General features: G+C 41.3%; 1 protein-coding gene across 4 annotated transcripts in view; it reads left to right on the forward strand.

The window, feature by feature from the left end:
* CIT (citron rho-interacting serine/threonine kinase) overlaps positions 1 to 13,030 on the forward strand; it is a 192,627-nt gene that overhangs the window by 46,156 nt on the left and 133,441 nt on the right. For all 4 annotated transcript variants that reach the window (XM_032168540.1, XM_032168543.2, XM_032168541.1 and 1 more), the window contains exons 8-9: positions 5,234 to 5,437; positions 7,609 to 7,762. In XM_032168540.1, the coding sequence (XP_032024431.1) occupies positions 5,234 to 5,437; positions 7,609 to 7,762 (358 nt within the window). The remainder of the gene's footprint in view (positions 1 to 5,233; positions 5,438 to 7,608; positions 7,763 to 13,030) is intronic.

Genomic DNA, 13,030 nt, shown 5'->3' on the forward strand with positions numbered 1-13,030 from the left:
CAGTAAGAAAACCTACTCAGCAAACTAATCAAGTTCTAAAGTTACTGCTTGGTAAATAAATAGGAATTAAGAATAAGACCCTATCTCTGTGTCTGGGGTCATTCTCTTCGGAGCTCTTGCTGGAGAGACAGGGTTCCCAGTTTCTGTTTTTTAGTGCCTCAAGCTGCCCTTTTCAGTTATAATTGTAACAACCTTCACTCCAGGTGGGGAGCCTCCCAGGTTTATTTACAACAAGGCTCAATCTCTGATTATTTTGATCAAGGAGATATGACACTCAATACTACACACTTGAGAATATTGCCTCTCTTTTTCTCTTGAGCTTTTCGGGTTGGAACGTGACAAGCAGATAAGAAGGAATTTTTTGCATTAAGTGCAAAGTCCTTTTTGTTATAGAAGAGCAATAATCTGCACACTAGATCAAGTCAAGTGTGGATATAAAATTATAATTTTTGGGGGGATATTTTTAATAGTGGTGTTGGGCTAAACATATTTCCTTTAAATGAAATGTCTGTAGGCCTAAAGTAGGTTCTAAATGTTGCCTGTACTCATGGTATACCATATAAAATATAATCCACATTTACTGGAACTACCGTATATTACTTACCCCAAATCAATCAATCCCTTCCCTATCACCCCCACATAATATCTTCGTATTTTGGATACCTGTGAATCTTAGATCTGTTCAGTTTTCCATTATCCATTGTCTTATTTCAAACTTCTCATTCAGAATGTTGCTTTGGAGTATTTTCTGTTAGTAAACACAGGGCCAAGTGACTCTAGGACCTGCTGTGTGACTTAGGTCACCCACTTCACTTTATTAGAATCTCAAAGAATGGTGAACAGCTGAGTTCCAATCTGTCTCGTTCGGCTCTCATGAAAACAGTCATAAGGAGATTGCAGATAAACCACATTATATAGCATAGTAAGTGATAATCAACCCCATTTGGCAGTTGCAACCCCACAAGAGATAGCCCTTTTTAGATTTATGTAGGAGTGAAAAGCTTTATTTTCCACAAGAGGAACAACGTAGTAAGAACTCCTTTTCCCCCTGCTTCTGCAGGTATATACTTATGCCCTAGGCAACTTGATGGGTAAAGTTAGGTTTAAATAGTTTTATGTGTAAGCCCTTCCCTTCCCTCCCCTCCCCTCCCCTCCCCTCCCCTTCCCTTCCTTTCTTTCTTTTCTTTCAAGACAGAGTCTTGCTCTGTCACCCAGGCTGGAGTGCAGTGGGCGACCTTGGCTCACTGCAACCTCCGCCTCCTGGGTTCAAGAGGTTCTCTTGCCTCAGCTCCCCGAGTAGCTGGGATTACAGGTGCCCGCAACCATGCCTGGCTAATTTTTGTATTTTAGTAGAGATGGAGTTTCACCATGTTGAAGCATTTTATGGAAAGGGGTTAGGAGGAGGAAGACATTGGTTTTCTTTCTTCCTCATCTGCTTTTTGTTAGTAAAAGAATCTGCTAAGCTAACTCTTTTCGTTCTCCCTCCCTCTCTGCCTCTTTCAGTCCGTCCTTCCTTCCTTCCTTCCTTCCTTCCTTCCTTCCTTCCTTCCTTTTCCTTCTCCCCCTTTCTCCCAAAATATGGCAGACTCTTCTGTCCTCTAGTCATTCTCATATAGTCTTCTGAACTTGTTTATTTTCTTCCCTGTTAATACAGTAAAAATTAACTAAGTTGGCCAGGAGTGGTGGCACATGCCTATAATCCCAGCACTTTGGGAGGCCGAGGCGAGCGGATCACCTGAGGTCAGGAGTTTGAGACCAGCCTGGCCAACATGGTGAAACCCTGTCTCTACTAAAAAAAATTTTTAAAATTAGCTAGGTGTGGTGGTGCGCACCTGTAGTCCCAGCTATTCAGGAGGCTGAGGCAGGAGAATTGCTTGAACCCAGTGGGTGGAGGTTGCAGTGAGCTAAAATCGCGCCACTGTGCTCTAGCCTGGGCGACAGAGCAACAGTCTTTAAAACAAACAAACAAAAAAAATTAACTAAGTTAAGTAGTACTTGGGCCCTATCAGATAGTGTTCTCCTGCAGGCAGGCTGGGCTCCTACTACAGGTTCACTTTTAATATCTCATCCAGATTAGCTGGCTGAATTGCCACCAGAGGAGAGTGAAAGCATATTGCAAAATCATAATCAAGACATGTGAGATTATGTGTTGAACAGGTTTAATGTGCTTGGGGTCAGTGACTAATGGGAACTTAGCAGTCATTAACTGTCATTGAAAACCTTTGTTAATTACTATTACGCACTTAGAGATTTGTTAATTAACAAAGAATAATGCCTTTGCTAATCACTATTATGCACTTAAGAGGAAGCCAGTTGGTATTTTTCCCTTCATAGCTTTCTAGTACAAATTAATAAAATTTAGAAAATGATTGTGCATAAATGTGTATAATCATGTATCTGTTAGGGGGCAAAAATTAGTTGGGGAATTATCTTTCTTTGATAAGTCTTATCATTAGTTTGAAAATGAGGCATTGGCAATTCATACTGTTTGGCTGGGTCATCCTGAGAAACACGCCCCAGTCAATTCTGTTTTTGTAACTCTTTGGTTGTGAACAAGTGACTGTGCCCTGTGAGCTGCAAATAAGGAGAACTGAATATTCCTGAACAGTCTGTGGCAATAAAACAAAATCCAGTAAGTGCAAATGGTATGTATTCAACAATTGTGTAGTTAGGTCCTGCAAGGTAATTAGACATAAAGGATAAGTATTTAATCAACAATATAGTAGCATTTTCATTACCTAGTCAAATCAAGATGGTATGGTTTTCCTTCTCTTGTTTTGTTATCTAAAAAATATCTACTGCGGCCAGGCTCCGTGGCTCACACTTGTAATCCTAGCACTTTGGGAGGCCGAGATGGGTGGATCACGAGGTCAAGAGATTGAGACCATCCTGGCCAAACATAGTGAAACCCCGTCTCTACTAAAAATACAAAAATTATCTGGGTGTGGTGGCACGCACCTGTAGTCCCAGCTACTCGAGAGGCTGAGGCAAGAGAATTGCTTGAACCTGGGAGATGGAGGTTGCAGTGAGCTGAGATCCCACCACTGCACTCCAGCCTGGTGACAGAGCGAGACTCCATCTAGAAAAAAAAAAAATCTATTGGTTATTGTCAGTGCATTTTAACCAAAACCCTTTAGTTTAATTCTAACCTGTGCTGAGCTCTTTAACATTTACATACATATTAAAAAGCAGAATCAACCCAGATTTCCCAACATATTAAGGCTTCTCCTTGACTTAAGCTACTTTCAGTTCTTCAAGCTTAAGTCACCCTGTGGTTTTGTCTTAGGTCAAATATTTTCCCCTTTGTCTCCCCTTCTGTCCATCAAGCCAAGCCTGCCTGTGGGTTTTGGATGGTGTGACCATCTGGCTTTCTTGAAGGAGCACTTACAGTGGAAGTGTTATTGCCCAAACCAGTGGACAGTCCATGTCAAGAATGATTGTATCACACTGCTTTCTGGGTTTAGGGCTTGGAAAAACCTATATCGGGGTGTGGGCCCGAGGGAAGGGGTGAAAAGAGAGGAGAGGGAAGAATAGGTCTGTTTCATATAATGAGAAAGTCTCATGGCAGAGGAATGGATGAGATTCAAGTTACAGGCTGGAAGAGCTTCATCCAGAATCAGCCCCGGGGAGAGGAGACCTCATCATGTCCTCACTAAACATTCACTTTCCTCTCCACACCCAGTTAAAGCAAAGCAAATTTACTTTCTTGGTGTAAAGCCCAGCCTTCAAGGTATGTGGACTTACCCACAAAATCGCTTGCCTTACTCAGGGGCATTTACCATTGTTTAATGAGGAAAAAGTTCTTTTGTACCATATAACTGCTGACCTGAGAGAAGCCCATTATGATATAGAGTTACGGGACAGCTGGTCAACACACTATATAACTAAAATCAGGGCCTCTCTGTTTTGATGGGGAGAAAAATTAGAGAAGGAATCTTTAGACTTCAAATTTCATGGCACAGTACAACGTCAAAATAATTTTGAAGACCAAAGGGGTTGCCAGCTTACTAGGCTGCCTAGACAGGAGTGGGTATGAGGGGAAGAAAGCCTACTTCTTTCATCAATAGTGTATCAAGAAACAAAGGACATTTAAACACTAAAAAAGTCAGAAGGACAAATTCTCAGAAAAAAAAGGACAGTCCTTTAAATGGGTTACATTTAGCTTTATAAAATGCCCTCCTATATTGTCCTAATCTTTCTTTGCCAAGGTCAAGTGCTTGGGTGCCATTGGATTATAAGCCCCTGGGTTTCTGAACAGTGTGGGAGGGAATCACAGGAACAAGGGTTAGGGGTGAGGAAAAGGAACTCATTAACCTTGGGCCCTGGGTGGAAGTTAATTATCACGTCTTGCCCTGCGGGTGGGTTGAAGTAGGAACGTTAATTCCAAAGGCAGTTTTCCAAATTTTTGAACTTGAGATTTGTAATATTATATTGCCAGTTAGCCACCAGTTCTCTTCTCTTCTCTTCTCTTCTCTTCTCTTCTCTTCTCTTCTCTTCTCTTCTCTTCTCTTCTCTTCTCTTCTCTTCTTTTTTTCTTTTCTTTTCTTACAGTCTCGCTGTCACCCAGGCTGGAGTGTGATGGCGCAATCTTGGCTCACTGCAACCTCCACCTCCCAGGTTCAAGCGATTCTTGTGCCTCAGCCTCCCGAGTAGCTGGGACCACAGGTTTGCACCACCATGCCTGACTAATTTTTGTATTTTTAGTAGAGATGGGGCTTCACCATGTTGGCCATGCTGGTCTCAAACTCCTGGCCTCAAATGATCCACCCACCTTGGCCTCCCAAAGTGTTGGGATTACAGGCATGGGCCACCTGGCCAACCTCCAGTTTTCTAGTAGTGGTTAGGTTGATCTTTTAGATTCATTTTTAGAGTTTATTATCATTTTGCTGTTATCATAAGAGAAGTTCTATCATATCAATAACTTGTATTAGGAAAGACATTTTCCATTCCCAGTATATCCAACTCTCATTCGTATAACCAAAGGGTGTATGTATATCATCAACAACTCTTGCCCTTTTGCCCTTGAATTGCATTATATGCTGTGTGCTTTTTTTTTTCTTTTAATTAGTAAAGCGTTTGCGTTTCCTGACAGTGTGCCACTTGACAGCTGGTTTAAGTGCCTGGGAGAATAGTAATCAGTGGCAAATCAGCTTGTGTCTGAAATGTGGCTGTTGGCAGTCTACTTGAGGATAATTGAAAGTTTGCTGTATTCGTTTTATTGATGGGATTCTAGGTGAATGCCAAACTCCCAATTGGGACCCCAGATTACATGGCTCCTGAAGTGCTGACTGTGATGAACGGGGACGGAAAAGGCACCTACGGCCTGGACTGTGACTGGTGGTCAGTGGGCGTGATTGCCTATGAGATGATTTATGGGAGATCCCCCTTCGCAGAGGGAACCTCTGCCAGAACCTTCAATAACATCATGAATTTCCAGGTAAAGAGTCCTTAGAAGATTTCGAAGTCATATTGAGAAACATTATTTAAAAATTGTGCGAATGAGGCTGGGCATGGTGGCACATGCCTGTAATCCCAGCACTTTGGGAGGCCGAGGCGGGTGGATCATGAGGTCAGGAGATCGAGACCATCCTGGCTAACACAGTGAATCCCCATCTCTACTAAAAAATACAAAAAAATTAGCCAGTTGTGGTGGTGGGCGTCTGTAGTCCCAGCTACTCTGGAGGCTGAGGCAGGAGAATGGCATGAACCCAGGAGGCGGAGCTTGCAGTGAGCCAAGATCGCGCCACTGTACTCCAGCAGCCTGGGCAGCAGAGTGAGACTCTGTCTAAAAAACAAAACAAAACAAAACAAAAAAACAAAAAATTGTGTGAATGAATGTTTATAGAATGTTTTTAAAAATTGTGTGCATGAATATTTTATACGTATCGTGTGAATGAATGTTTATAGAATGTTAGATGTTATTTAAAAATTGTGCGAATGAGTGTTTCAGCAGTGCTGGAAAATAATAATAGCAAATACTTATATGGCACTTAACTCTGTGCCAAAGGCTATTCTAAACATTTTATTAATTGTATTTCATGGAATCTCAGCTGCCAGTAATGATAAGACTACACCATTATTTTATGTACTGCTAAGAAAGAAAAACTGCTGCCAGTGAGTCTATAATATTTTTATTGATTATAAAATAAATGCATCTTGATTTCAGTGCTGTTAACTGTGAATAATTGTGAGTCTTAGAATTGAGGAGATATAGTTTAGTCAGTTAGTTAATCTTCAAACAACCCTGTGAGGTAAGTATTATTATTTTCATTTATAGATGAGGAAACCAAAGCACTGAAGGTGAAATAACTGGCCCTAAATAACACAGGCAGTCTGGCCCTGAAGTCCATGCTCTTGATTTTTCGATATACTCCTTAGTACTAACTGTTGAATATGGTATTAAAATTGAATGAGGAAATGAATTAGAAATACAATTACATATAGATATGTGTTTTACTATATATATATATATATACAGTAAAACTATTTTCTAATAACTGTACTTTCTACTACATTAAGCCTATTTTTTTTTTTTTTTTTTTTGAGATGGAGTCTCGCTCTCTTACCCAGGCTGGAGTGCAGTGGCACAATATTGGCTCACTGCAACCCCTAACTCCTGGGTTCAAGCGATTCTCCTGCCTCAGCCTCCTGAGTAGCTGGGATCACGGGTGCCCACCACCATGCTTGGCTAATTTTTGTATTTTTAGTAGAGATGGGGTTTCACCATGTTGGCTAGGCTGGTCTTGAACTCTTGACCTCAGGTGATCCGCCTGCCTCAGCCTCCCAAAGTATTGGGATTACAGGCATGAGCCACTGTGCCCGGCCCGTGAAGCTCATTTCTTAAGGCTCTGAAAAATGTGTATTTTTTAGTTTCAACCAAAAGGAAAAGGAACGTATTTCCTAGGTTTTTGTATCTCACCTAATTTTCATCTTTCTGGAATGCTTAATACATATTTTTATGTACATCTATTATTTGTTATTCTTGAGCCTCCTCTTGAGTGAAAATTTCCCCTTAGATGACTCTTGGAGCTAATTTATTTCCTTCTCTTTAGCTCACTCACTCATTCAATCATTCAATAACAAGTGCATTATCATACCAGGCACTGTTAGGTACCAGGTTTACAGGGATGAGCAGAAGAAGCAGGCCCTCTCTGTCTTCTTTCTTTTTCATCACACTGAAATCTCAGTGCATTGTGTATGTGCAAAAGTAGAGTGCAGAGGGAACATGCAGAAAGGAGTTATAGGATAGAAAAGGTAGCCAAGGAAAGCAGTGAGAACAGCATGATTTGTTCAGGGAGCTTTAAATAGCTCATCATTGTTGGACAGCAAAGGGAGAGATGGGGAGCGTGGCGAGATGAGATGGGAAGGGGAGCCGGGGTCAAGCCATGGAGGACGCTGAACCCCTACAAAGGAACTAAGCCTATTGATGTGAACAGGCCACTTATTTTGGGAACATGCGTTTGGTACAAAGGGAAGAGGGCACGAAACTTCCTTCTCTAAAAAACAAAAAAAAGAAACTTGCATATATGAGAAATACTTTCTTCACTTTGGGGCATGAGAAACAGAATCCCTGCTAAGGAAATAATTCTCTTATTTTTTTTGGAACAGCGTTTTTTGAAGTTTCCAGATGACCCCAAAGTGAGCAGTGACTTTCTTGATCTGATTCAAAGCTTGTTGTGTGGCCAGAAAGAGAGACTGAAGTTTGAAGGTCTTTGCTGCCATCCTTTCTTCTCTAAAATCGACTGGAATAACATTCGTAACTGTAAGTAGGGCTGTTTTCCTTAATTTGGGATGTTGGGATTATGAAACACGCAAGAGAGATCTGAGATTATTCTGGTCCAAAGAAGCTTCTGTAAATTACATAAATAAAGGCTTTAATTATCTACAGGAGTAGTAAAGGCTACTGATATAGCTGTCTTTGAGTAATAATTCTGCTTTAAAATTATTTGTGTGGAACTGGGTCATTTATCAAACTCCGTGTTTATGTGGCCTTTAGAATATTATCCCTCAGTAAGTTAGAGGCACAGATTAATGGAGTTTGAAGGTTGTCACTTGGTTTGCCACAGTTTCTTCCAAAAAAAGTGGATCTAGGTATTTCATTCACAGATCAGGAAAAAGACTCAGATTAGGCAACATGCCCAGGTTGTTCTGCTAATGGCTGAGTTTAAACAAAAACCATAAACACCTCCCTGTGTTTATTCATTTGTTTCGCTCGATAATATTTGTCTTTGCTCACAAGCATGTAAAACCTATAATGTATATGCACAGTAGATTCATTCATACATCACTTTTTATAATCAGTTAGTGCAAACTGAATGAATTCATTAAAAACAAAGACCTGGTTTATTATCAACAGAAACCACACAATGCTCTTTTTTCTTTTACCAGTTGGTGATCTTTTAAAAATCTTTTTAATTCTTGGATGTGTTGTTGATTGAATGTGTTCTACCAAATGATCAGCACGGATTAGAGCCAGTAGGAAAGCAGTTGTGCTGTTTGAGTATGTGTTTTGTTTTTGGTGATGGAGGGAGGTTGGGAAATGGAACCTGTTTCTAGGTGTCAAAACCAGGCTTCTGATTGGAGATGTGTTATAATTATAATTGCTTGCACCTTCAGCTAGGACATAGTATGGTAAAAAATCAGTATTGTCCAGTTGTAAACCATTTTGATGGTTTCTCTAACCTTCTGCTGAAATATTTAAGTAGGTCGCATTTCCATAAATCTTTCTTGGCAAATGTTTTTATTATTGGGGTGGCCACATTGCTTTATTTTTCTAAATAAATAGGCATCTCCCCCCAAATCTCCAAGGTTCAGACCTTTTAATCAGTAATATATTTTCAGGGCATTCTTCCTTTTATGCTTTTAGAAAGATGTTATAGACTTTCTTTTAGATGCTGTTCAAGTACTTAATCTTTTCTTGTCTTGCCTTTTTATCTCTGTAATCTTCTTGAATGAGCAGTTAATTTTTTTTATTCATGAACTTGCCTAAGAATGTATCTCCACTTAAGTAAGTCAGTGAATGGTGATTACCTGAGTAAAGTTAAAGTAGTCCCCCAACCCTCCTATCTGTGGCGCGTATGTTCCAAGTCTCCCAGTGGATATGTGAAACTGATGATAGTACTGAAACCCATCTACCTTTCTTCCTGTGCATACATACCTATATTATATAAAGCTTAACTTATAAATTAGGCATAATATATTTGACTCCCAGCTCCCAGTGTAGTGGCTCTGAAGACTCACAAATGTATTTGCTTTAAAAAATTCGTTTTTTTTTTGAGACGGAGTTTTGCTCTTGTTGCCCAGGCTGGAGTGCAGTGGTGCGATCTCAGCTCACTGCAACCTCCACCTCTTGGGTTCAAGCGGTTCTCCTGCCTCAGCCTCCCAAGTAGCTGGGATTATAGGCATGCACCACCACGCCCGGCTAATTTTCTATTTTTCGTAGAAATAGAGTTTCTCCATGTTGGTCAGGCTGGTCTTGAACTCCTGACCTCAGGTGATCTGCCCGCCTCAGCCTTCCAAAGTGCTGGGATTACAGGTGTGAGCCACCACGCCTGGCCAAAAAATTCTTTTAATTTAAATAAATCTTTATTTATTTACTTTTGAGACAGAGTCTCACTCTGTGGGCCAGGCAAGAGTGCAGTGGCATGATCACGGCTCACTGCAGCCTTGACCTCCCATGCTCAAGCAGTCCTCCCACCTCAGCCTCCTAAGTAGCTAGGACCACAGGCGTGTGCCATCACACTCTGCTAATTTTTTTGTATTTGTAGAGATGCGGTTTCACCAGGTTGCCCAGGCTGGTCTTCATCTCCTGAGCTCAAGTGATCCTCCTGCTTTGGCCTCCCAAAATACTGAGATTACAGGCATGAGCCATTGCACCCAGCCCTAATTTTAATAAATCTTTTATTTTGGAATAATATTAGATTTATAGAAAAGTTGCAAAGATAGTATGGAAGAGTTCCCACATGCCCTTCACCCAGTTTTCCCCAACGTTAACTCTTTTTTATATTTATTTATTTATTTTTTGAGACACAATCTCCCCGTTGCCCAGGCTGGAGTGTGGTGGCACCATCTCGGCTCACTGCAACCTCCACCTCCTGGGTTCAAGCGATTCATCTGCCTCAGCCTCCGAGTAGCTGGGACCACAGGCGTGCACCACCATGCCCGGCTACTTTTTGTATTTTCAGTAGAGACAGGGTTTCACCATGTTGGTCAGGCTGATCTCAAGCTCCTGACCTCAGGTGATCCGCCTACCTCAGCCTCCCAAAGTGCTGGGATTACAGACGTGAGCCACCGCACCCAGCCCCCAGTGTTAACTCTTACATAACAGTGTCACTGTCAAACTAAGTGTTTGAAAAACTATTTGTCAAAACTAATATTGGTACATTACTGTTAACTACACTTCAGACTTTTTTTGGATTTTACCAATTCTCCCACTCATGTCCCGTTTCTGTTTCAGCAATCAATCCGTGGTACCATATTCCAGTTAGGGTATTTGTATTTGATGGGACTAGTCCTAGTTTAGATACTTAGTGTAGCTCAGCCAGCAGGTGGGATCTTCATGCCCACCGAGGATTGGTAGTGCGTTTTCCTGGTGGTTTTATGGCATTTCCGACTATGCAGAGAGGCATGGTATTAACTTCAGTGTTTCCTAGCAAATTTTCCTGTTTTTCACCAACCTCTGATCCCTGCGTTATTTGTAATCAACTCAGAGATTTGTGATTGAAAACATTGCTTGGCTCCATGCTCTTTAAGCTATTTTCTGACTAGGTAACTGTAACATAAATTATGCTTTTATCTAGTACTGTTTTTCATAAACACATGTCGAGTGATTTTCATCAACCAAAATACTTCGAATCATTAAGTTTCCCAAGTTCATGGTTGCTGCTTAAATGCCTGATGGTTCCAGGCTGTCGAATATTTCCGCCTTCTGCAATAAGAGATTGTCCCTTGTTAAAAGCAACATTAGCCTTTGTGCAGTTTCACCCCCAATTCTTCTTTTTCTTGTTGTAACCAGTGAAAGAAAGTGCTGCTTAACACAGCAGGTAATAATCTTCTAAAACTCATTATCTCAAGAGGTGGTCCTGGCAGGATATATAAATGCAATTTAAGAAAGGTCTTGGCAAATTTATGAATGACAGAACTGGGAGTGGCTACTGAGAGAAACTAGGATGCGCCTTTGCTTTGACACTGAGGTCAGGTGTAGCTTCTGTACCCTTCTGGGTCCTGCCCCTTGGGGTTGCTGCAGGCAGCACCCCATGAACCAGGCATCTGACCCAGTTCTAGGATACTTATTCTTCCAGCAAGTCGAACACTCTGTGATGAGTGACTGCCATGCTCATGGGTCACCAGGCTCTCATTATTCTGTTTCATTTCCAGCCTCCCACAAGATTGGTTTTTCAGCTGCTTATTTATTATTATCATTATTTCAAGGCTGCTTTCCAAGTTTCAGTGGGGGGTTTCCTAAGCGTACCAGCTGCCCTGGCTGTGCAATTCCGGCGATGTTTCAGATGCTGGGCCGGATTCTGGCTGTACCCAGCCTGATCTTTCTGGGCTTCAGGAAAGCTGAAGCCAGTCAGAGCTCCTCTTTCATGCCTTTGGGATTATGCTTACCTTGCCTGGCATCGTGTACCTGCTCCCATCCATGGGAAAGTTTTGCTGTCTGGTACTGTCTTCTATCAACATCTTTTAAGATATCTTCCCCCAAGGCATCGTGACGTCAACGGAACCAGCACCCTTGTACCTTTTATCCAAGACTGCCATGTCTCAACGGTGAGAAATGCATAATGGAAGTGGTGATCACGGATTATTTCCTAGGACATTTATGGCTAATGCGCTGGAGAACTTGGATGGTCTGTTGCATCTGACATGGGCTTTTTCTCTTGAGTTGTCTTTCTTTTGCTATTCTCAGAAAGGAACAATTCTTGCCAAATGATCCTGATTTTTCAGGTCCTCAGCATTTGTTAGCAGAAAGTACATTTTGTTTCCATCCGGCAGTAACTCAGTGGTGGTCCCATGCTGATGAAACGCTGAGATAGTCTTCTTCCAAATAGGTATCATTTTGATTGTTGCTGCTTATTTGCTAACTGGCCCTGAATAGTGCCAATGAAACCTCAAGTGTATAATATGGTTGCTCAGTAGGAAGACAGTCTTTGGTTTGGGGGATAGGGATTCTGTGCCTACTTAGCTTCAGGTGAAAGTCTTACAAATTTTTGTGTGTAGAAATAAGCACCATGTACCTCCTTGGGTTTTTTTTTTTCCTAGTCCTTTAGTATGGTGGGCAATATTGTTTAGGGAGTGCCTATTCTGTGCTAACCACTAGGCATTCAAGTACATTACACTAAGCTCCTTCAAAACACTTCTGTCAAATATAAGGATTATTATACCCATTTTACAGATGTGGATACCGTGGTAACTTGGCCAAGGTCATATGGCAAGTGAATAAGGGATTCTGGATTTGGGTGGAGGTCTGTGTGATTCCAAAGCCCATCCTCTTTCTACAATACCATATATGCCTTTGCATAAGTTATTGTTATTAGTAATAGTATTTGTGATGATGGCAAATAATAAACCATGTCACACTAGAGAGTGATTTAATCTCTAGGTCTATTTAAGAACATTTGGAATTGCAGGAATTGAATTTTTTTTTTTTTTTTAAGTGATGGAGTCTTGCCATCTTTGCCCAGGCTTGTCTCAAACTTGTGGGCTCAAGTGATCATCCTCCCTCTGCCTCCCAAAGTGATGGGATTACAGGCATGAGCCACCATGCCCAGCCTAGAATTGCAGGAATTTTTGAATTGATGATTCATTCTGGTATTTGAATTTCTACAGTATGTTAAGTGCAATGTCAGGTGCTATGGCTTCATTGATGAACACATTTGGGTATGGCCCTACCTTCATTGAATTTAGAGTCTAAGAGCCTAACTGGTCTTTTGCTTGAATAGAGCTGTAGTACTGTTAAATTGCTGTACCTCCAAATGGTGGGAAGTTTAATGCTTCGTAGGCCTCTCCTCACTAGTTTACTGAACCACAT

Source organism: Hylobates moloch, unplaced genomic scaffold, assembly GCF_009828535.3.
Source record: "Hylobates moloch isolate HMO894 unplaced genomic scaffold, HMol_V3 SCAFFOLD_12, whole genome shotgun sequence".
NCBI lineage: Eukaryota > Metazoa > Chordata > Mammalia > Primates > Hylobatidae > Hylobates > Hylobates moloch.